This window comes from Loxodonta africana, chromosome 4, assembly GCF_030014295.1.
Source record: "Loxodonta africana isolate mLoxAfr1 chromosome 4, mLoxAfr1.hap2, whole genome shotgun sequence".
In the NCBI taxonomy this organism is placed as follows: domain Eukaryota; kingdom Metazoa; phylum Chordata; class Mammalia; order Proboscidea; family Elephantidae; genus Loxodonta; species Loxodonta africana.
Genome location: NC_087345.1, coordinates 14,010,043 through 14,034,580, shown reverse-complemented (window position 1 = coordinate 14,034,580; position 24,538 = coordinate 14,010,043). Strand labels below are relative to the sequence as shown.

Genomic DNA, 24,538 nt, shown 5'->3' with positions numbered 1-24,538 from the left:
TTATGTACCAGGCATTGTTCTAGGCTCTGGGGACAATAGTGAATGAAACAACTCCACATGGAGCTTCCATCGGGAGGAGGAAGACAAGAGACATATTTAGTGAGCCAGATGGGAATAGTGTTATGCAGATAAATGGAACAGGTAAAAAAAAGGGGGGGGGGGGCTTAGGGGCAAGAGTCTACTCTTTTGGAAAGGCTGGACCAAGCAGGATTTGCTGGTGAGTCAACACTTGAATGGAGGCCTACAGAAAGCACAGAGGCAAGTCTGGTAGAGATCTGGAAGGAGAATAACTTCTAGATCACACAGTCACTCCCTGCTAAATTGGGACTATAACCCAGGTCTATGTACAGACAAGGCATTGGGGTTCTGAGGTTCCTGACCCGACACTGTAAAATAGTAGAAATGCACCAGACATGGCATCAGCAGTGGAGAAATGCAGTTGGGCGCCAGGAACACAACAGCTGCGAGATCTCAGGCAGGTCCTCACCCTCACTTAGCTCCTTTGCCATCATTTTTGCTGTTCATTGTCTCCTCTTGTCCTTAAAGCAGTCTTGTATTAACAGCCCATGGATATTTTGCTTTATAAGCTCTAAATATTCATTGTTTTGTTATTTTACGGAGGCTGCAAATGCTGAGCTTATAAAGAGGGCTACAGAGAGTTACGCGTTCTTGTGGAGGTTGGAGGACTAGAAGGCTGAGGATGGGGACAGTCAGAGAAGCCTCCTCAGACAGATGAGATGTGAGCCAGACACTGGACAGCAGGGAAGAGTTCATAAGGAGAGGCTGAACACCCAAGGGTTACGGAAGCATAAACGGCCCCAAAGTGACCAGGGCTGTCTATTAGGATTTGGTTCAGTTGCCCGTGATCAAAAATGCAAAACAAGAGTAACTCGAACGAAAGAAATTTCTTTCTTTCTTACACAAAAAAAATTCTGAGCTACTTACTGCAAGAGGACATCCGAGACACAGCAATTGGTCTCTATTTGCCTGGAGCAACAGAGGAAGAAGAAAGTCAGGAAGAGAAGGAGGAAATGGAATGTGTGGCTAATTGCCTCCATGAACAACTGTCTCCTTTGCCATGAGACCAGAAGAACTGGATGGTGCCCAGCTACTATTACCAAAATTTTGATCAAAGATTCTATAGAAGAATTCTGAGCAAAAACCAAAAAATGTAGAACAGAATTTCAAATTCTCCTGGAATTCAGATTTTCTGGAGCCATGGAGACTGGATGAACCCCTGAAACTCTTTGCCCTAAGATAATCTTTCAACCTTGAACCAAAAACGTCCCCTGATGTCTTCCTAAAACAAAACAATAGCTTAAGTAATAAAGAATGTCTGCCTTGAGCATTATGCCCTTTTCAGGTCTATCTACACGGGATCACATTGACAACAGCAACTCGAAAGGATAGATAGGAACCTTAGAGGACAGTGAGTTTATGTTAATGGGGGAGGAACAACTCAGAAAAGGAGGGTGAGAATGGTTGCACAACTTCAAGAATGTAAACAATGTCACTGATTGTACATGTAGAAACTTGAATCGGTATATTTCTTGCTGTATATACCCCCAACAAAAATAAATAAATTACTTTAAAAAAAAAAATTCCTGAGCTAGGGAGTCCAGGGCTGGTATAGCAGCTCCACACCGTCCGGGACATTTTGCTCCATTGACCTCAGTATTTGGCTTTCACTTCTTGGTTCACAATAGCTGCCTGAGTGCCAGACATCATTTCTCTATTACACAGTGGAGAAAGGGATAAAGAAGGGGGGTGCCTTCTCCTCAGAAGAGGAGTTTCTTGGAGAATGCCATTTTGGCCTGGTGATTCTAAGACCCAGAGAGGGTCTATCAGATCCCTGGAAGGCCAACAGACTCAATACTGTGGCTGCCTAGGATGGTACCCAGGGAAGGGGGGAATGTTGGCAGCTTTGCCTCTGTTTCCCCTGGGAAGTCTGTGCAGCCGTCTGTGAATCAGCCCAGCTATTGGTAGCTGCAGAGTTGCTGCATATACTGGGCCCTCGGCCACCCTCTAGTTTTCATCTCCTAGTGGAGATGTCCCCCTGCTGCTCCCAGCCAGTCTTCCCTGGCACCGTGGGAACTGGGCACTAGGCATTCGGGGAAAAGGGGAGGGTCTTGCCAAACAGTTAGGCAGGCAGGCAGGGACAGGAATTTCCAGTAAGTTCTTTTGATCTGCACTCCCTTACCACCACCACCATGGGTGAACTCTGCTTCCTCCAGTGTAGGGCTAGAAATTTCAGAATGAATTTAAATCGAATTCTTGTGAAATATGCCGGCAGGGAAAGACACATGGTAGGGACGCGAGAAAAGAGCCCTGGTGTTGCAGTGGTTAAGCACTTGGCTGCTAACTGAAAGGTCGGTGGTTCAAACCCACCAGCACTCCATGGGAGAAAGATGTGGCAGTCTGCTTCCATAAAGACTGCAGCCTTGGAATCCCTACGGGGCAGTTCTACTCTCTCCTCTAGGGTCACTATGAGTCAGAATTGACTTGATGATAACAGTTTCCCCCACACCCTTATCAGGGGCCCAAGAAGGTGAGTAATTGAATGACTGAATCAATATCAATCAGTGGGTAACCCAAATGTCATTTAGCCTAACTTCAGTCAAGTTTTCACCCAGCCTCCCCTTACACACTTCCAGTGACAGGGAGGTCGCTACCTCCAGTGGCAAAATGGTTTGTTTTAGAACATCATCCTTGGGATAAATCAGGTCCTCCACCTCCTGGGCTTCCACCATCGGTCCCAGTCCATCTGCAGGTGGGACCCAGGCACATTTAACATCTTTTCTATGGAATGGTCCCCAAGTCTTCATGAGTGAGGGAGAGCACAAATCCCCAGGGCTGAACCTTGGAGTCCAGAAGCCTCCTGGGCATCCTATCATGTTTTGGAGGAGTTTCTAGAAGAGAGGGGAGGTTACTTGCTCAAAGTCACACAGCTGGCTATGGGCTGTGCCAAGACCAGACCTGGCACTCCAACTTCCTGCTGTGCTTCCTTCTAAAGCCCACAGCCCCTCTGGGACCTCATCCCACCTTCCCCATACTCCGTGCCTCTCCCCCAGCCTGTCCCACCCCACAATGCTGGAGGTCCACTTCCCTATGGAGACCCTCAGGCTGGAGAACTCTACCTCTTGTCACCTCCAGGGATGGACACAGGGCTCGGACACAGGGTCTGTGCCTTAGGAGCTGCCGTATGGCTCTTCCCCCCTCAGAGCAGCCAGAGCTGCGGGTCTGTGTGCATGTGTGCACACGTATATGTGTGAGAGTGTGGGTGCAGGGGTGTGTGTGATCGCGCCGCCGGAGCCTCCCGGAGCGCGAGGAACACGTAGCAAGCTGTTGGCAAATCCTGCCAATGTGGAAAGGTTAATTGCCATGCGCGATGCCAACAGACAGACCTCCGGCGGATTCGTTTGGTTTTGTTTTGTGGTTATCTTTTTTTTACAACTTTAAATACGGAATATAAATAAATTTTACATTTAAAAAATAAAAGGAAAGCCCCCAAAAATATAATCACCGACTTTACAAACTGATGGAAGCAGATTTTGGAGAGGGGGAAGGGAGAAAGTGCAGCGGAAGGTGCGAAAGGAGGCAGGAGCTCAGACCCCCCCCCCCCGACAGAGAGCCCCAGGGACCCTTTCCCTTTCCTCCCCCTCCCAGCCCATGAGCTGGTGCTCTGGGAGAAGCCACCAGAGGTGAGCCTGGAAAGTGTCTAAGATAGGAGGTGTGCAGGCTGTGGGGCAAGGGCCTGCCCCCTCCCTTGGGGGTCTTCTCTTGGGTTTCTCACCCCTGCCTGGAAGGTGGGCTGCTGGAGCTGAGGACTCTGGGAAATGGAGGGCAGACAGACAACAGTACTGCCTCCCCCACCCCCCACCACGGGCTCACTCCTGTGGGACCACTCCAAGCCACAGCTGGGGCAGGGACCCAACCATTCCACAGGGAGTCTTTATGAGAGTTAAAAAAAAGGGTCCCCTTCCTCAAGACACCTTACTTCCATCTGCCAGAAAGCCATCATAATAAATAGACGAATCACCGTGTCTCTGTTGTGAACAGGGTCCCCTGCATGTGGAGCCCTTGTGCAGTGCACACCCTGCACAACCATCCATGGAAGTCTTGGCTGGGCTGGAATATGATGGGTGGCTGTCCTGGCCCCTGGTCTTCTGCCCTACAGAGCAGTGACTGGGGTCTTCTGGGGCTGCATAAGGGGTCCAAAAGTGCCTTGGTGGAGTGAACTGAATGGCCAGAACTAGAGGAAGGTACTGGGTGGAGGTAGAGAGATGACACAGGAAGAAGTGAAGGAAGAGAGGCCAAGAGGAGACAGGGGGTGCCCAGGTCACCATCTACATCCACCCTGAGAGTGAGAGCTTCATCTCTAACCCGCCCGTGAGGGCACTCGGCTGCCTGCTGCTCCGGCCTCACCCGCCTTGAGGAGTCCACGTCTTCAAAGATTTCATACGTTGAAAATGAAAAGAAGCCATTGCGAGTGGAGTAACCAGGGAGAGGGGGTGGCTGGGCATGGACATCGCGGAAGGGGTTTTCTCCAGTCTGTGCTCCCCCACATGGCCTAAGCCACAGGAAGTACTCCAGTCTGCCTGGGTATGTCTCCCTGAGAGCTGGCCAGAGGTTCAGGGACCAGGCAGGCCACGCTGAGAGGTCCTCGGGCCGTGTGCAGGGCTCCTCAGCCAGTCCACAGCGCTCAGGGTGGTCAGGCTGGATGTGGGGAGAAGCCCCTTTCCCTGAACAGTGGCCTCAGCAGTCTCTCTTGCATTCTTATCCCAGATCCTCGAGAGCCAAGAGGAAGACAGGGACGGAGCTCAAGTCATTCGTGTCCTTCTCGAGCTGCTGGGCAAGACTCCGGAGGCCGCTCGGAGAAGACGCACTGGCAGAGGGTGGACAGATGGCATAGAGGGGTGGGGGAAGCACCATTGGCCGTCCGAATCAGGCATCGAGACAGACGGACGAGGGGAACAATATTATCACTCCAAGGACCCCATGGGGGCGATACAGCAAATACCATATTAAATAACCCTGTAGGCCAAGCAGAGAGGGACACAGGAGTCAGAGACAGCCCGGTGGTTGGGGGGGGGGTCCACCCACTTCTGTGCTTCCCATGCCAGGGGCAGGGAGCTGGGGTCAACCAGCCATCCTGGTTTCCACCAGCACTGGGGGAGCTGAAGTGGGCTGAGAGATTTGAGCTTTAGGCCTCTCATTCTATTAGGACATGCTGGGACACAGCTGGGCTGGGGACTTCAAAGCCCCCACCCAACCTGTGCCATGGGAGACCTCAGCTGATGACTGGGCAGAGTGGTCAAGGCTTAGAGCCTGGATTGTGTATGTGAAAATGTCTTTCCCCCAGCCCCATCCATAGCCCAAGCCACAGATCAGGGAGAAGAAAACACAGGTTCTGGCCTCAGTTTCCCTGCCTGGCTCTCACCTGCCCACGCTCTCCTGCAGATGGCCCTAGGCTCCAAGGGTCTCCTTCAGTGTCTCCTTGTCATGCGTGTGCTTGAATTTCCGGTGCTTCCCCTTGGGGGGTCGGCGGACTCGAACCGTCCGGATGGTCACCCGAGTTTGGGGTGTCCTGGCTGCTCAAGAGAAGAAAGGTCTTGTCAGCACCTGGACAACCACTAGGGGTCCGTCCTTCTTGACCACGGCCTGCCACAGAACACTCCAGACCCTCTAGACTAAGGGAAGGGGCAGGAAGGAGCTCTGGGGTCAGACTTTCTGGGCTTAAATCTTAGCTGTGTGTGTCTTGGGGACAATCACTGACCCACTCTGTGTCCCAGGGAGAAGTAAATGACAATATGCTTGCAAAGATCTTTGCATGGTACCTAGCACAAAGTATCGTGACAGATTAAATGTGGCCTCAAATTCTTTGTCATCATCCCTCCGAGAGATGGAGTTTATTTCCCCACATGTTGAATCTGGGTAGAATTGGGCCTGTTTAAACAATTTTTTAAAAAGCCCCGGTGGCACAACAGTTAAATGCTCGGTTGCTAACCAAAAGGTTGTCGGTTTGAACCCACCCAGCAGCTCCACAGGAGAAAGGCCTGGCACTCTGCTTTCATAAAGATTACAGCCAAGAAAAGCCTATGGGGCAGTTCTACTCTGTCACATGGGGTCACTATGAGTTGGAATCAACTGAACAGCACCTAACAACAACAAGAGCAACAACCAGTAAAAGGCACGATGTTGCACCAGTTTTAGGCCTAAGGCTTAAGAAGTCCCGGCAGCTCCCACCTCTGCACTCCGGGGAGCCCTGTGCTGCCCTGGAGGAGCCTCACAGGGGAGGAGAGACCCCGGGACTCAGGGGGAGGAGAAGAGGCCCACTGTCCCAGATAAGCCTCCAGATGATTAGAGTTCCAGCCACCATCTGGACCAATAAAACCACCCAGCTGAGCCCAGTCAACTCACAGACCCATAAAAGATGATAAAATGGTGGCTGTTTTAAGCCACTAAACTCCAAGTAAGAAGTTACCAACAAACGGCAGCTGCTATGACTCACTTGTTTCTTACTTCCTCAGCTTGACTCCAGTTGGGATTTCCTCCCATCAGTCTCCCAGCACCTTCTGGTCCCATGATGGGAGGGTGATTAGACTTCAGGCCTGAGCCACACTCCCCACCATGGAGCTTGGGCCATTAAGCACAGATTGTGCCTATGGGCCATCTGCCATTCGCCACTGTGAGGGGTGGTACAGTGGAACGGGCCAGAGAGTGGGTTGTGGATCAGACCACCTGGGTTCAAGTCTTGGCTCTCCCACTTACTGGTTGTGTGCTTTGGGGCAAGTTACTTAAACCCTCTGTGCCTCAGTTTCTACATCTTTAAGACAGAGATAGCAGCAGCCTGGCCTCCTAGGGTCTAGAGATAAAATGTAGAAACAGTCACAAATCCTTAGATGGCATTTAGCAGGCCCCTGGCGCCGTTCTAAGCTGATTTATCTCACAGCAGATACTATTATCTATATTTTACAGGTGAGGAAATTGAGGCAGAGAGACTGGGATTTGAACCCAGAGATCTGCCTATAGAGTCTATACTTTCAGCCACTCTGGTGTAAGTGATGGGTGCCAGTGAGCCTTAGTCAAGGTTAGCTCTTGTGTTCTTCTCCCTTCTGAGCTTCCAGCTAGACGCCCTGGCGATGAGTCTGGCCCTGCCCGGCTCTCCCCAGCCTCTGTATGGGAGACTGTCGAGCCCTCTCCAGCCTGCTGGGCCTTCTGGGGTTGGTACCTAACCTGGCAGCTCTCACACATGACTTCCCTTGACACAGCTATCTCATCTCTGCAAATGGGCCTGTTTTCTAGCAGTTCAGGGACTTGGTTGGGTCTCAGGTCCCCCTCATGGGGAGGGCACCTGGGAAGGCCACTGAAGGGCCCAGGGAGTTTCCACCGCAGAGCCCAGGCCACCAGCCGGATGCTGGGCTGAGCAAAGACAAAACAAGCTCAAGGTTACACAGCCCATGAGTGACAGAGTGGAGATATAAGCCCAGGCTGTCCGACCGTGACCATATCACATGGGTCACACCACCGAGGCTTCACCAGGCTCACTGACGGCTGCCACAGGTCTCATCATGCTGGGCCAATATGCTGAGATGGCAGTGGAGGAACTTGCATGGTATCTAAAGATCAGTCAGTTTAACGAGCCTCCCAAGTAATGTGGCTTGGAAAACTGCATGAACCAAACACGTACGAGGTCGCCCTACTCTAAACGCAAAGAAGAAAATCCCTGCTCCTCGATAGGAAAATCGTTCTCCATGTTAACACTTTATAAATGATTTACGACACGTTGGTTGGAAGCTGTCGAACTATCAGCCTTCCCAGCGCATCCGGTGCTTGAGCTCCACCCTGAGAAAGGGACAAAGAGGCTCAGAAATGGCCCTGTCCTCAGGGGGGTAATAGGAGAAGACAATGAAAATTATTCTGTTCCCTGACAACAGAAAGTTACTGAAAAATCAAAACTATCACTGTGTGATTTTTCTTATTCTCATCTAATATTTTTCTTTTGATCCTCACTGCAAACATTGGAGAAAGAAGGTAGCAAGATACAGCCAAAAGAACCCAGGACTAGACGTTACAAGAACTAGGCTCCAGGCTGGGTTTTGCAGCTGCGCAACCTCCATTAAGTCACTTAACCTCTCTGTGCTCCAGCAGTCCTGTTAGTAATACTGAAGGGTTGAGTTGCAAGACCATCTCTGGTCCATTCTAGCTCTAAAACTTAAAAATTATTTTTAAAAAATGACAAGGCAGGTGGCAGCCAGTGGCAGCTGTCGAGTGAGAGAAGAGTCAAGTACAGAACTTCAGGACACCTGGATTCCAGCCACCCCCTGCCTGGAACTCCTATATGACCCTGGGCAAGACCTTAGCCTCTCTGGACCTCGGTCACCTCCTCTATAAAATGACGGGAGGCAGTTGGACAAAAATGTTTTTAAGGCTTCTTCCTATTCTCTTTAAGTCGAACTGTGTCCCTGAGACTGAATTCATGAAATCGAAGGACAGGAGCGGAACTGCCTTTAGAGCCTCATCTGTCACATCCCTGCTGCATGATTGCCCAGCCTTCACTTGCACACCTCCAGTGACAGAGAGCTCACTACCTCACAAGGCAGCAAATTCCATCTGAGAACTCATCACCAGCTTTTCCATACATGAAGCCAAAATCTCTCTCCAGGTGGCTCTTCCCCACTGGTCCTAGAGTTCTTCCCACAGATCACAGAAATTACAGTGAAATCTGTGAGAGCCGGAACTCAGTGGGACTGCCTCGTTTTCCGGGTCTCGAAAGTTTTCTGCCTTTGATACAGTGCGGTCTTACCGCTTTTTTATCACTTGTTTTAGTGGGAAATAGTGTATTCGAGTTTTCCTTCTCTGACAGGTTTCTGCCTTACACAGGCTCCAGCTTTCGTAGGTTTTACTGTAGTTTGATTACTCAGCCCCAGGACAAGTCTGCGAATTTTTGAAGATAATGTGCATGGTGCCTTTTTTTGTCTAGGCCCTGGACCCTCCCGCATTTCACATACTCAGTTGACATGACAAAATACGAGTACATGCTAGCGAGACTGGGATGGGGCTGCTTCTTTGGACAGGAACAGTCAGGGCAGATCTCTAGGAAGAGGCAACTTCTGAAAAGGAGGCAGGCTTGTGAAGAGCTGGGATAAGTGGGCTCAGACAGAAGGAAGGGCATGTGCAAAGGCCCTGAGGCAGAAGTTTGTTCAGCCACTCAAGGAGGGCGCCCTGGCTGGAACAGCATACATGAGGGGCATTGGTTTCCCTTAGCGGCTGGGAATATATCATATGGGGCTTCGCAAGCTGGGGAGGAATCTGGCTTGTTCTCTGAGGTGGAAAACCTCAGATAAATTGAACCACGGGTGAGCACTGAGCCAATTTTCATTTTCTAACAGACCCCTGCACAATGCGGCAGGAGGAGGGAGCTACAGGCTGAGCAGTTAGGAGGCAGGCTGTGGGAAGACAGTTACCTCGCTGCTCCTGGGAACTCCCTGGGCTCCGGGTCACAGGCCTGGCTGCCACCACTGTCTCACACTTGCATGATAGGTGGTCCTCCAGGGTCACCGTGGCCTTCTTAAAGGTCGGCTTCTTCCGCACAATCTCGATCTTTCTCACCTGGAGGACAGAACCACCAAACCACCTCTGTAGAGGACACACTGGGCCACAAGGGAGCCATCCCACCTACCCTTTCAGCCTCAGAGTCCCCGGTGTCAATCTTTCCTCGAAAGCCCAGAGGACAGCCTGCAGGGCAAATACTTTGGCCCAGACAATAGCAGGACCTTGCCCTCTGACCTTCCCTTAGCTTTTCCATCAAAACAACCCTCTGGACCTGGCCTCCTGCTTGGCCACAGCCCCCCTCAGTGCCCCCAGGAGGGGGAGGAAGGCATTTCCGGTTGAGCTGGGGGCCTGTGGTGTCCTCATTCCTGGAGCGCCAGCCAAGGTCAGGGTCTGTGACAAGGGCGGGAGATGGCTGTCTGGAAGGAAGTGGGGACAGGCTTTATCGAAAGGGAGGCGGGAAGGGTGAGGTCAGCTGTCGGGTGGCCAGCCATCCATGGAGCTGGGAGCGCTGGGGGCAGGAGATACCATGACAGCTGGAGAGGGTGACCTTGTAATCACAGGTATGGGACCCAGGCCAGGATAGAAGTTGGTGGGTGTGGGGAAGGTGACCAGGAGGAAAGGCCTGGAGCTGACCAGGGAAGGGCAGGCAGAGTGTTCGGCAAGGGCCGTGCTTCCCAGCTGGCGTTGGGCCCTAAGAAGCTGTGCCAAGTGCCCGGTAGCTTGGGCCATCCCAAGTCGGCGTGTGGGCGAGGCCAGCCCAAGGGGTGCAGACCTTTCCACATGAATCAGCAATAGCTGAGGCTTCTCTGGCCCTACCCTGCCCAGCAGGAGACTGGGGAGATCCTGGGATCACCTCGACCCTAAAATTCCCCTTTAGTCGGAACGAAAACCCAACCCTTATGGAAAAGATGAGTATTCAGCATTCTGGCTATTTGGAAGAGAGTTGCCCCATCTCTGGTATGTCTGTCACCTGGTGGGTCTCTATGGACCCTCCAGGTTAAAGACACAGCTTATCAAGGGTGGAAAAAAAAACCCAGTACCCAGTGCTGTCAAGGGTGGGAACAGGTGTTAAAGACAAACAGGCACCTAACTGAGCTGTTCTCTCCGTGGACCAGGAGAGAACTGAACTGAGGGGCCCGAATAGGGGAGCGCTTCAGGGAAACCCAGTAGGTGCCCAGAACATCCCAAGCCTCAAAGAAATGCTTGCAGACATGTCTCTTCAAGGGGCACTGGGTTTTATCCTGTAAAGGACACAGCATCCTTCCCATCCCCCACCCAGCCCTGCCTGGAGAATATCTATCTGGGCGGCCTGAAAGGACTCAGGGTAGGCCTCAGCACACCTGCCCACACGAGCTTCCCAAGAGTGGCCTGATCTGGACAGAGCCCAGGAGCACTCCAGGGACACCTTCCGTCCTCCTGCCCCAATCCTGGTGGAAGCCTGGTCAGAGTTACAAGCCCAGGAGGGCGCCTCTGCCCACAGCCGGGCCCAGCCTAGAGGGCAGTGGGGTCTGCTCACCTGGACATGCCGCAGCTGCACCTGGGCGGGGCGGCACTGCACATTGCGGTTGTTGCAGCAGCCAGAGCAGCGCTGCACCTCCACGCAGGGCGGCCACACCAGGAAGTTGGCATTGGTGCGGTCTATGAGGCGTCGGGAGATCTCAAACACCTCAGTGCGTGTCTTGCACTCGGCGATCATGGCTGGCTCGGCGACGGCCAGGGGGTCTGGAGAAGAGGGGGCACCCGTAAGGAGGGCAGGCCTGCCTAGAGCCCCCACTTGGCAGAAAGATGGAAACCCCTAGGATGGAGGCTAGGAGGCCAGCCCCTGGAGCTGCCCTGTGAGGTTTCAACCTGGGACATGGGCAGGTGGCTGAGCAGCTCAAAACCTCAGTTTCCCCATCTGCAAAATGGGAATGATGAGCTCTCTACCCAAAATGTCATGTGAGATCATTCAGAGAGTGGAAATGTCCAATAAAGATTCATGTCCTCATTGTGCTGAGTAAATAAGTCAGTCTCAAATGGACAAATACTGTATGTTCTCACTAACATGAAATAATACAGAAACCAAGGCTTGTTTGTGGTTACCAGGGGCATGAGGGAGGGAGAAAGGGGAAGTTTTTGCTTAGGGGGCACTCAGTTCATATCAGTGGTAGTGCTATGATTTGGAAAACGATGGTGAGATTTGCACAACTTAAAGAATGTCATCAATGTCACTGAATTGTACAAGTAGAAATTGTTGAGACGCCTTGTGTTTTGCTATGTATGATATTTTCACCACAATTAAAAAAAAAAAAAAAAAAGGTTCATTTCCTTCCAGTAGCCCACAAGCATTTTATTCTGTGGTTTCAGACACCTACAGGTTTGCCCTCCACGTGGCCCTTCACTGGATATTACCTTGCAACCACTCGCATACTGCTTGTTTTACACTGTGATTTCTGTTTACATCGTTGCTTCATTCAGAGCCTCAGTTCCTCATCTATGAAATGAGATGATAACAGTGCCTGCGCCTCACACGTGTGCGTAGGGACCAAAGGGGTCATACAAGCAAAGCCTGGCCTACTGCAAGCACTCAGTCAATGTAGCAGGCAGCTGTCATCTTTCACGTATGGAGAAACTGAGGCTCTGAAAACTAACTCGGCTGTCCACATTCATGGAGCAAAGGCTGGGGCTCAGATCACCCTGGTCTGGTCCAGAGGTTCCCCCTGCCACTCTGTCTAGTGTTAGGGGGCTGCAGCTCTGCAAAGAGCAGAGGGGTTTACAGTGGCCACTTGCCTGGACTGGGAAGGCACCCCTGGTACCTCAAGACGCATCCTACTCCTCCTGCTTTCCCTGCTATGAAGCTGGAGGCAGGTCCCGGGCTTCGCCCTATTCCTATGTACCAGGCCACAGCCCTTAGCCACAAGCAGAGCCACACAGTCCACCAAGGACAGCACTGGGTTCAGGTGAGAAGAGCTGGTTGTGAGTTCAGCCCCCTACATCCTAGCTGTGTGACCCTGGACTTGTTCTTTACCGTCTCTGTGCCTCAGTTTTCAACTCTGTCAAATGGGGTTAATAATCTCTACCTCCAGGGTTGGATTAAGGAACAAATGAGTTGAAAAGCACTATATTTAGAAATCAGATAGTGTATGTTGGGGGTGGAGTGTGATGACTCAGCTCCTCAATATAGGGTAAAGAAGGTTCTCTTAGTTCAACACAGCCCTAAGTGTGGGGGGAAGGGGAGTTTTAAGATGACCCATGGAGCTGGTCCCAGTGGACCTGTATGCCCCAGTACACCCCGTACACCCTAATCCTCCCTTCCCTGGATTCCATTTCGGGAGGGGCCGCCGTTCTTACTCTCAGTCCTACCCAGGCTTCTCCTCCCACGGGATAAGCTCTCGGGCTCGCCTCCGGGATGGGACCGGGTCAAATTCAGGTCCAACTCAGCCCCGTCTTCATCTAAAAAAAAGAGCCATGGTCAGACTCACTGCGGGCAACTGCTGGCTGGCCCAGCCATGGGGTGGAGGGTCTGACGGGTGGGGAGATCATGCCTCGAGCTCCCCACTGGCACCCCACTCCAGAGAACAGCCTGCCCTCCCAGCCCCCTGTAAGCCTGAGGTTCTGGCTCTGAAGAGGGGGCCTCCAGGCAACCCCACAGCAGCCATGGGGCTCAAGGGTAGTAGGCTGCATCCCCAGCCCCACTCTGGGCTCTTCAGCCACGTTTTTGGCCAGAACCCATGTCAATGGAGTTAAAAATAGGCCTTCCCCTTTGCTACTGTAAGGGAACCCTCCTCGGCTCACAGGGCGGGGTGAGGCCCAGTGAGCTCAAGGCCAGGCTCCATGCCCCTTCCACCCAGCTTTCCCATAGGAAGTGCTGAATGGAGAATTTCCCAGAATCCCCGGGGGGACCAGCCTGCCCTGGCCGCAGCCCCTCTGGAGCTGAACAATGGCCCTGTAGGGTGGGGGCTGGCCAGTGGGCGTGGAGCTGAAGGCAGAGGAGAGGGGTGGGAATGGGCCTGCTCTGGGGAGGCCCTGGGCCCATTCCCCTCTATCTTTCCACCTCTCATTGCGTCTCTGTGTGTCTCCGCTCTCTAACCTTTGCCCCATGCCTGACCCAAGCTATCCATTTATCCTGAGATCACAAATGACAGTCCTCTTCTCAGGCCTGGGCGGCTCTGCAGCTGGGTCAGCGCCACCAGCTCTCCTTGGAGACCTGTCCCCTCTCGAGAGATCAGCCCTAAGCTGGCTGCCTAGAGGTGAGGTTGGGGAGGAGGACTTTGAACTTGATGTTGACTTCATGGACAGATCTTTGTGGTGGGTGCAGAGCCAGCAAATAAATGAAGGGGTACAGGGAAATGAGCCCCCTGTCACCCTCCCCTATGAAAAGACAAAGGCTCTGGCTCGCAGCATGCGGCCCATCTGGGAGTAGTGGCTGATGCATTTCGAGCTAGCCTAACTGCTCCCACGTCAGTGCGTCTGTCCCTCTCGCTCCCTTCCTCTCTCCGTGCCATCTCTGGAATGTCCCTGGTGGGGAGGAGATGGGGAAGAGATGTGCTTTGTGGAAAGGTTAAGTCGATTAGGAGAAAATAGCCACATGGTTGCCTCGAAACAGGCACGCTATTGAAAACCTCTCTGGCAGATCCCGACCCCCACCCGGGGTGTGGAGGGGCTGCTGGAGGGTGGGGACCAGGGCCTTGGAAAGAAACGGTAGCAAGGCTAAATTTGGAAGTTGCCCCATTGTGTGGCCAGGGCTGGCCAGCCGGGCATGGGGTGGGGGTGTGGGAGACGTGGGGTGGGGGGCCTAGTGAACAATAGGTGGGCCCAGCTAGGGCCCCCTCCCGCCAGCCTCGCGACCCTCCAGCACAGTTGGGTTTGAAAGGGCCCGGGAATGCTTTTGAGAGGGAGCCAGGGCCCAACGGGGAGAGAAAACAAAGGCAGGAAATACTGTCCCCCGTAGATAGCGTCTGGGCAAGGATTACAAAGTGACAAAGAGACAAAACCCCAGAGGGAAGGGGTGCGGGGGGGGTGCTGACCAGGGCTCCAGGGAACAGGCCAGAGGTTAGAATAGAATGGAATTTGCTCTGAAGACAGCGTTTATAAATACATTCCCGACCTGGCCTGCCAGCCTTGCCACGTGTGTGCCGAGCACGTGCCCACCGCCAAAAGCGCCCACGGGCACGGGCAGGGCGGTCCGCTGGTCCTGGCCAGGTGTCCCTGGGAGACCTCAGAGGCAGGCCCTCAGCCAAGGGGGCAGGGAGAAGGCTCCTCCATCCCTGCCCTCCCCAGCAGGGTCCACACCTGGATACACACTCGGCAGATGCCCTGGGCACCCTCTCCCCGCCCGCCCTCCTTCCATACTCCAACCTCTGCAACCAGCCAGAGCCACAAGTGGGTGCTTCTCCTGCCACGCCCCACGCCCCAGGCACCAACCCATTCGCCTTCTCAGCCCTGCCCTGGATAGGTGTAGCCAGGCCCTCCTGGGCTGCCAGGGGCCTCGAGTTCTCTGGTTGTCAAGGAAGAAGGGATGCCCCTGCCCTGTGCCCCCAGCTTGCCACAGGCTCACAGAGGGCCAGAGCACTAAACAGGACACAGCTTACCTCCAGAGTCTCCGTGCAGCAGACGCTGGAGGTCATCAAAGGAGCGGATCGAGTGGTCACTCAGCATCTCGTAGAGCTCCTCGGGAATGGGGTCTCCCTGCAGGAGGACATGGGGCGGGGGTCAAGTGAGCCAGGAGCGGGGCTTCCCAGCCCTGGTCCACTCCCCTCACCCACCTCCACACACTCCCAACCTTCTGTTCCACAGGGCCTCTAGGTCACAGCCAGGGTGAGGACAGAGGTCAACATGGGGCCTGACAACCAGGAGCACAAGGGCAGCCTTTAGGACCCAGCCCAGATGCTGCACCCCACCCCCACCTCCAAGCAAGAACCCCGGCTTGCTTTAAGTTAGACTTGATTTTGTATGTCTGTTCCCCCTGTCAAACTACGGGTTCCCAGAAGGCTCCAACGGTCTGCTTTCTCTCTGCTTCTCCCTCTGCACCTGACAGCTGATAACAGCTGACATTTATCAGGACAGATCTTCTCATCCCCATTTTATAGATGAGAAAACAGAGCCTGAGAAAGAGGTAACGTCATTTGCCCAAGGTCCTACAGCTGACTATCAGCAGAAGCTGTCTTCCCACCCAAGTTCTTTTGACTGCAGGGCCTGTACTCCCAGCCTCCTGGGTACCAAAAACAAACAAACAAACAAACCCACTACCATCGAGTCTGACCTCACAGCAACCATATAGGACAGAGTAGATCTGCCCCATAGTTTCCAAGGGGCGCCTGGCAGATTCGAACTGCGGACCTCTTGGTTAGCAGCCATAATACATAACCACTATTCCACCAGGGTTTCCGCCTAGGTATGACAGATGCTTAATAAACGCTTGCAGAGTTGGATGGTCCCTGGAGGCCACACATATGAACAAGATCTATTTAGTCTCTCGCAAGAACGAGGAGTGAAGGGAATCCTCAGACAGGGCCGGAAAACCTGAAAGCTTACCCATGCCCCATGCCCCATGCCCAGCCAAACCCTATTTTTAGAGGCCCTCTGGCCTGTTACCAGAAACACTTGAAACTTAGTAAGAGCTTTAACGGGCTCCACTCAGAGCCAGGCTTCCTCCAGGGAAGCCACAGGTCCTACAGCGAAATGACAGCGGCCTGATTGGAAGGTCACTGCCACAACCTCCCGGGCCTCAGAGAGCGAGGGGCTGATGTCAAGGTCTCGAGAAAGAGGGGGAGCAGGTGAGAGGCTGGGACACACCATCCAACAGCCAGCCGCCGAGAGGCCAAGAAACTGGGTCAGATGCCACCACGTGTCCAAGGGCTGAGACCCATACTCACACCTGCAAACATACACACACACATGCAAACACACACATGTGCACGTGCACACACTCAGGACAACACAAATGGTGAAAAGAGCCCAGGACAGGGCATCAGCTGACTTGATTTACTCACTGTCAAGCCTTGGGTTAAACCACTCTGTGCCTCAGTTTCCCCTTGACTAACAGTCAACCAGTTGCCGTCAAGCCAGTTCTGACTCACGGTGACCGCAGTTCTGACTCACAGTGACCCCACGTGTGTCAGAGTAGAATTGTGCTTCACAGGGTTTTCAAAAGCTCAATTTTTCAGAAGCAGATCACCAAGACGTTCTTCCAAGGCACCTCTGGTGGACTTGAACTGCCAACTTTTCAGTCAGCGGCCAAACAAGTTAACCATTTGCACCACCCAGGGACTCTACTTTTAAAGCTAGTCCCTTGAGACCCCCGAACCTGTTTCTTTGGCTGAACATGGAGCTTAGGAGCCCGCTGGTGTCTTGGGTTGATGGGTGGTTCAAGGGAGGAAAGGCTGGGTTGGGGGCCCAGCAGTGGCGTGGATGAGTGTAGGGGTCCCTCCTTCTGTGTCTTTGTGGCACAGCTAGCAAGCGGTAGCCAGAGGCTGCATGCACAAGGAAGTGGCGGGGGGCTCCTCGGCTTAGCTGCCCTCACCTTCCTCTCTCATCTCCAAGCAAGCTGACTCCTCCAACCCCAGAGGAGAGACAAGCCTTTGGCGACCTCTAAATGTGCGCACAGTTCACAACCCATAGAGAGGCTGGTCTCGACTAAGACCAAGGAAAGCCACTCCCCCTGTGAGTTTTGGCAAATCCAGAATTATTGCCAAGAACTGGATTCCACTGCGTGCATGGCTATTGACTGCTGTGTGACCTCAGGCTAGTCCCTTGCCCTCGCTGGGCCTGACTCTCACTTGTGAATGGAGGGAGTTGAAGAGCATTTGATTCGATTCTAGTTCTGCCTGGAAGCAGCAGGAGAGGCAGCAAGGACAGCTGAGGAGGAAAGTGCCTGCCAGCTCAGGCACAGAAAAAAAAACAAAAAGAAAAAAAACCAAACCCAGTGCCGTCGAGTTGATTCCAACTTATAGAGACCCTACAGGACAAAGTAGAACTGCCCCATGGAGTTTCCAAGGAGCACCTGGTGGATTCGAACTGCCGACCCTTTGGTTACCAGCCATAGCTCTTAACCGCTACGCCACCAGGGTTTCAGAAAGAAAAAAACCCGTTGCCCTCAAGTCGATTTCAGCTCATAGCGACCCTATAGGACAGAGCAGAACTGCCCCATAGAGTTTCCAAGGAGCACCTGGCAGATTTGAACTGCTGACCTTTAGGTTAGCAGCCGTAGCACTTAACCACTATGCCACCGCGGTTTCCTTCAGAAAGAAGGAGCAGTAAATTTTGTGAAGTGATGATTCAGGTAACCCCCAAAGGGAAGGGCCCAAAGACAGAGTACCAAATGGCATTTGGTGCTTGTGTCACGCTCTCCTGGACCCACTGGGGAGCTGGCCTGTAGCTGCCAACGTGGCGGCATAGGCAGACCCCCACTGGACCAAAGCAGACGCCCCAGACCCAGGTCCAGATGACATCTTATAGAAGCGAATCCAGACCCTACCAGGCTGGGTGCGGAAGAGCCCAGGATAGAGACTGGAGAGTTGGAGAACCATGCGGTAGGTGCTCAATAAATATTGGCCAAATGCATGAAGGATACCCCCCTTCTCCCTGGGGTTCTCTTGGGTATGATTCTCCCACCTCCTCCACCAGAAGGGCCACCTGGGATATTCTCTCCACACCCCACAAGCAAATTGCCTCCTGAAGGGTCCAGTTTATTTGAAGCTGGGAGATCACTGCTTCATATACTTCTGGTAATGTGGCCACTAGAGACCCAGGACTCACTACCAGCCCCTGGGATTGAAAACAACACAGCAGCTAACTCATATTAAGTGCCGCCTACGAGCAAGACACTGAGCTATGTGCTTTACCAACCACCAAACCCAAGGGCCTGACACTATTTTCGTGCCCACCTTCCAGATGCGGAAACTGAGGCTTAGAAAGGTTAAGTAAGTGGGCACAGAGCCACAGGGCTAGTAAGCAGCACAGCTGGGTTGCACCCAGGCTCCAGAACACCCACATCGCCCCACCCCCCCATGGAGGGTCTCCACTTCCCCACTCCTCTGTTCTGCCCTTCAGGCATGTGGTGGTTCGCGTTGACTCTTTATCCCTGAGCACAGGTTATAGAGAGCACAGGTTCCCAGCTGAGAGTGCTATGGCCCCTAGGGGACGCTGCAGTGTCTGGAGACATTTCTGGTTGCCTCAGCTAGGAAAGTGTTACTGGTTACTGGCATCTAGTAGGTAGAGGCCAGGGATGTTGCTCAATATCCTACAAGGCACAGGACTGCCTCCCATATCCCCAGTGTCAATAGTGCCGGGGTGGAGAAACCCGGTAGCAGAGAAAGAGCAAGGACTGTGGCTATTGATGGACTGTGCATTGTGGTCCTGCCTTTGTGTGGCCTTAAGCAAGTTGTTTAACAATCCAAAGATACAGCTGGACGGCACTGGGTTTGGTTTGGTTTTGGTAACTAATAATACCTCACCCAGGAGTGATTGGGAGGCGTGATTGTGCCTAGCAGAGCAGCCAGCAAATATTGAGCTGTCAGGAAACCCTGGTGGTGCAGTGGTTAAGTGCTACGGCTGCTAACCAAAGGGTGGGCAGTTCGAATCCGCCAGGCGCTCCTTGGAAACTCTATGGGGCAGTTCTCCTCTGCCCTATAGGATTGCTATGAGTTGGAATTGACTCGACGGCAGCGAGTTAACAAACTGTCAAGGAGCCCTGGTGCCACAATGGTTAAGTACTCCTGTAAGGATTACAACCTAGGAACCCCATGGGGCAGTTTCGCTCTGTCCTATAGGTTCGCTAGGAGCCCGAATGGACTTGATGGCACACAACGAGTTGTCATTGCCATCATCATTAATTCTTTCAATGTGATCCCCCGAGGGCAGCAGCGAGGGGCACACAGACACAGGACATTTCTGAGGATGGCAACAGGTGGGTGGAGAGCAGCCTGCCCCTGGTGAGAATGTGACTTTGCATTGTCCCCTGTGCTAGGCCACAGGAAATGGCACTGCTGGGGGCCGTGTGGGCTGGCGGGTCCCATCCGGTACTGGAGGTGGGTGAGAGTGGGGGACTTCAGCCTGAGGTCGGCTCTAGGATGCAATGCCCTGGGAGAGGCTTGCATGGACACCTGCTTGGGGTCAGTGGCTCCTCTTGGCCTGGAAGGGTAAGAGGCCAAGAGCCTAGTTTTCCTGCACACAGGTTCTAGAAGTTTCCTTAGGTGAGCAGCTCCCCTTCCTCTCTCTGGCCCTGCTCCTGTCCCTGGAAGACAGGTAAGGAGATCTGGCACTCTGATGAAGCTGCCCCAGATCCCAGGCCTGGGGTTCCTGGCAGGGCGCGGGTGTGGCTAGGAGGCAGCTGGGGCAAAGCCAGCCATGGCAGCCAAGGCAAACAGCCGCCTCCCTACCCCACCCCCCACGCCAGCTGCAGAAGGTAGGAAGGGCACGAGCGTGAGGCCAGGTGAATTACCTGCTCCCAGCTCAGCTGGCAGATCAAAAGGGCGTGAACCCCACCCTCCGCCTGGGCCCCAGCGCACACATAGATAGACACTCCACACCCCGCCCACCACTCCCGCTGAGAGGCTGAGAGGAAGACACAGGCTCTGTCCAAGCAACCAGGGGCGTTGTCCGTGGCTGGCAGGGAAAGAAGCTAAAAAGGCCGCTCAGCGCCTGCCTGCTCAGGCCTTATTTAGATCAGATGCCAAAGCCAATCCCTTTGAAGAAGCCACTCTGAGCTGACCACAGAAGCCATTTAGAACCAGCCTTTCCCACCTAGCACTTCTCTCCCTTATTGCTCCAGGGACCCTCCTGCCAGCCTCCCCTCCTTGATGTTGGCCTGGCCCACACCGAGCAGGAAGGCAGCAGCCAGCCCAGCAGTTTACAATCCTGGCAGTCCATTGGAATCACAGCCCCCATCCTGACTCCCAGCACTGGGCAGAGCCCAGGAATCTGCATTGCCAATTCTGTAGCTCCTAAGGAACTTGGAGCAACTCCAACCTCATTTTTTTTAGGTAGGGAAACTGAGGCTCAGAAAGGGAACAGGATTTGCTTAAGATACACAGAGCCTTTGCAGCCTGATTTTCCTTCTGTTTCTTCCCCTCTGTCCTGTCCAAGTTCCAAGACAGCAAAGAGAAAGACATGTTTGTCTCTCAGGGTGGGGGGACCTGGAAAGACAGATGGCTGCTGGGGGGCCAGGCGGCCATCCTGGCTGCCCTTGAGAGTGAGAATTGAAGGAGGCCACGATGGCAAAGCACCTAGCAGGCGCTGCACATGTGTCTGCTCCTTCCATAAACACGTTCTGCACATGGGGGACAGTGGTGACCAATACAAAGCTTTCCAATGGAGCTTACACTCCAGAGGGGAAGACAGATAATAAACCACTAAAAAACTAAATAAACCAGAAACTGAACTTGGTTGCCATGGAAAAGGCACTACAATGGGAGAGAAGGGAGGGTAAACGTTTCCTCACTGATCCTGCTTAATCAATCAATGGAGCAGACATCTGTGTGCGGACACACAGTTCCCAGCTCTTGTAGCAGAGCTTCCAAATTCAGTTTGATCCTGACCTTGCACACCTCCAGGGCTGAGTGATTCCGGCAAGTCCTTCTCCCACTTCCCAAGGCCATTAGCAAACTGGGGGGAGCTGGGTGGTGAAAAGGCTGTGGCTGCCCTCTCCTCCTTCCCGCCAGAAGGGGGTGAAGCCCAGAGCATCACATGACCACAGGAGTCACCCACCAGAAAGCCAGCTCAGCGGATGGAAAGGGCCCTCAGAGGCCTCAGGAGACCCTCAGCCCACCCCTCCTTCCCTGTCACCTAAGCCTCCACCTAAGGCTCAGCCCAGGCATGCCCAGGGACACCGTCTGCCCCAAAGCCACTGTCACTAGCAAAACCAAGCCAAACCCGTTGCTGTCATGTCAATTCCGACTCATAGAGGCCCAATAGGACAGAGTAGAACTGCTCCATAAGGTTTCCAAGGAGCGGCTGCTGGATTCAAACTGCTGACCATCAGCAGCCTGAGCTCTTAACCACTGTGCCACCAGGGCTCTATCACTAGCAAGCCCTCTCCAACTATCCCTGCACTGGCAACTAAGAGCTCCTTCCTGGACTGGCCCCCATATTGATGTTGTTGTTATTGTTGTTAGTTGCCATTGGATTCCTGGATTCCGACTCACAGCCCTAAGGCTTTCATTCCCTCCCAAGGTCTCCTCCCCCGGAGCTGGCCAGGGGCTCACTCAGACTTAGCAAAAAAGTGCTCTGTAAACTGCGAAGCACCACACGCCATCCATGGCGGGTTCCTGCGGGCCATATGTTCAGGGTGCCGTGATTAAAGTGAGGAGACAGGCGGTGGTTCTGTGCCATCACCTCCCCTCCAAGCGCACAGGCCCCCAGAGTTGTAGAAAACGGGAAGGGTGCTGGATGAAGCTCGAAATGGTAAGGGGAGGCCTGAGAACGCCTCCAGCCGCCAGCTGCGTGCTTCTATCAGCAACGCCATATTCGGTGCTGGGAGCCAGGTACCCCCGGAGCCCTCCTTGGTGCGAGGCGTCTCCCATCTCGGAGGAAGAAATAGCTCTGACATCGCAGGGCTCCATTTTAGGCCATATGAGGCTGGTTGAAAAAAAAGCATTCACACACGTTTGCCGGGCATGGAGCTGCCACGATCAAAAAAAAAGGGGGGGTAGGGAGTGGAGGTGCTGCGGCGCTTTTTATGTGGGTGCCCCTTTCCCCTCCCTCATAGGCCCCCCGGAAGGCAATGGGGTCGCAAAGGTTCCAAGGGCCACCGCGGCCCACCTGTTGCGCGAGGGCGGGCACTTGGCGCCGGCTTGCGTGCCTGTGCACGTGCGTGGGTGTGCGTGCACGTGTGCTCAGTCGCGTGTGCAGGGGCCGTGCGTGCGTTTGTGTGCGGAGCGCGCGCGGGTGCCCCGCGTGTGCACGGGTGTGGCGGCGGCGGGCGCGCGACCCGAACGCGGTAGTGCGTGCCCGCTGTTCTGCGCGCCCGCCGCCCGCCCAAGCGCAGCATTGCCTCTGGCCAGGAGTGTGCATGCGTGGGGTGAGTGAGCGAGTCGGGGGGCCGGGCGGGGTGGGCTGCGGAGAGCAGCGGCGGGGGCGCCGCCGTTCCCAGGACGTCTTGGCACCGGGCCCAGCCCCCAGGCCCCCGGCGAGACGAGGCGGCAGCTGTGGCCGGCCGGTCCCCCTCCCCAACAGCTGGCCCCGGCCCGGGGGGCTGTGGGCAAGGCGAGAAGGGGGCGTCGGGAGGGGCCTGCAGGCCGGCCAGCCGATCCTGCGCCCTCCCTCCCGTGTGCGGGCCGCGGGGGGCGGCCGCGGAAGGGCGGGGCCCCAGGGCGGGCGGTCGGCGGCCCTCGAGGAGCCCCGAGAACAAAAGGAGACGGCGACGGTTCCTCTGTGGTCAAAACAACCTGCGCTGGCGGCGGCCCAAGGCCCGGCCGCGGCCTGAGAGTCCTCTGCCTTAACCCCTTTGCCGCCGCCGCCGCCTCCTTCCTGCGCCTCGCGGGAGGCCAAGAAGGGGCCGGCTTCCCCAGGCGCGGCGAGGTGAGGTCTCCGGGCAGGGGCCGAGTGGAGGTGGGACGGGACCCAGGCGCGCCGCGCTTCCCGCTGCCCTCTCCTCCCTCCACCTCGCGCCTCCTCTCTGCCCCGCCCCCTTTCCCACCTGGATTCCGGATAGACTTGCCAACTCACTGCTACGTGAGGCTGGGAGGGGTGAGGAGAGGGAGCCAACCTGATAGTTCCCGCAGACGTTTTTATACCCCACCTCCCCTGCAGCGAGGCCTTTGCAGGGGACGCGCTCCGCACCCTGCAGCGGGGGAGAGAGGTGCTTCCTCTGACAGGGTGCGGGCGCAGGTATGGTGAGGCCTCAGGCACTCACGGCCCCAGGGGCTGGATGCCTCCAGAACCCCTCTTCTCCCCCTACCCCAAGCGGCCGAGTGCCTGAGACCTTGCTCTCTGTCTCTCTCGGCTCCCCGCGCCCCTGACACGAGCTGCTCGTGTTCCACGCTCCAGGGCGGGTCATGGTCTCCGCGGACCAAGGGCGCCCACCCTAACCCGGAGCGGGAACCGGAGTGGGGCCCGAACCCCTGCCAAAGGTCGGCGTGGAGAGCGAGATCACACCTCCCGGGGGAGCCAGGTCCTGGACATCCCATAAACCCAAGCAGAAGCCTAGGTGGGCTTGGGGGGACGTCCTGTCTTCTGCGCCCTAGGCACCACCCCACCTCCTCTCCCCTCGGCTGGGTGGGGGCTTATTCTTGGGTTCCTGAGGCGTGGGGGCAGGGCCACACACACCCTCCGCGAACGCTGAAAGACTGGGGAATCTGGAATCGCCCCTGAGAAAGAAAGCCACCGCTGCCCCCTCCCCTGAGAACCTGGTACTCTCCGGGCCTCGCGTCCCAGCCCTCGGAGGTCACCCAGCGCTCGGTGCCAGACCCAAGGGCTGCAAGGGTCCAAAGTTCACTGCATGGAAAGGAGGGGGCGTCCGGTGGGGGTGGGGTAATGAATGAAGCGACCTGCCCCCAGCCGCCGTCGCAACTCACCTCGGCGCTGACCAGACGCAGGTAACAGCAGAGAGACAGGAAGAGCGCCCAGCAGCGATTCATACCGACTCCCGGCCCGGCCCCGCGGGGCCCCGGACGCGTGGACCGAGCGCGCCGCCCCCGCGGCCAGGGCGGGGGGCGGGGGCTGAGGAAGGGGGTGGGCTTGATGCGGGTCTGCGATGATCAGGAGCTCAGGCCGCTGCAGCCGCCGCCGCGGCTCACCCGCATGGCCCCCGGGCGCCGCCGCCCCCGGCCCGGGCTCCGTCGTTGGGGGGTTGGGGAGGGCCTGGGCGCGGGACCAGGGTACGCGGCCGCTACCTGGGCGGATCCCGAGCCCGAGCGAGCATCCACGACCGGGGGGCTGCGTCGCGAACCAGCCGAGGCGTCTAGCCGTGTGGGGGCGCCCAGGGGACTCCAACCTCCAAGAGGAAAAGGAACACGGCAGCCGATGGTTCGTCTTCACTCGCCGGCTAAAGGCGTTTTCCTCTGCC

At 55.2% G+C, this 24,538-nt stretch overlaps 1 protein-coding gene across 3 annotated transcripts; it reads right to left on the bottom strand.

Moving 5' to 3' along the window:
* Nucleotides 1-24,177, bottom strand: PDGFB (platelet derived growth factor subunit B). 3 transcript variants are annotated; one of them, XM_003419756.4, is made up of 7 exons: nt 24,048-24,177; nt 15,126-15,222; nt 12,898-12,987; nt 11,072-11,277; nt 9,468-9,612; nt 5,441-5,591; nt 6-5,034 (listed from the first exon to the last, which is right to left on the bottom strand). In XM_003419756.4, exons 1-6 carry the CDS (start codon nt 24,108-24,110, stop codon nt 5,467-5,469), a joined length of 726 nt encoding a protein of 241 aa, XP_003419804.1. In that variant the 5' UTR covers nt 24,111-24,177; the 3' UTR covers nt 6-5,034; nt 5,441-5,466. The 3 variants fall into 3 exon arrangements, with proteins under 3 accessions (XP_023415680.1, XP_003419804.1, XP_010597628.1); XM_010599326.3 differs by having other exon boundaries at nt 7-5,034; nt 12,886-12,987; XM_023559912.2 differs by lacking the exon at nt 12,898-12,987 and having other exon boundaries at nt 1-5,034.
* Nucleotides 24,178-24,538: the final 361 nt, after the last annotated feature.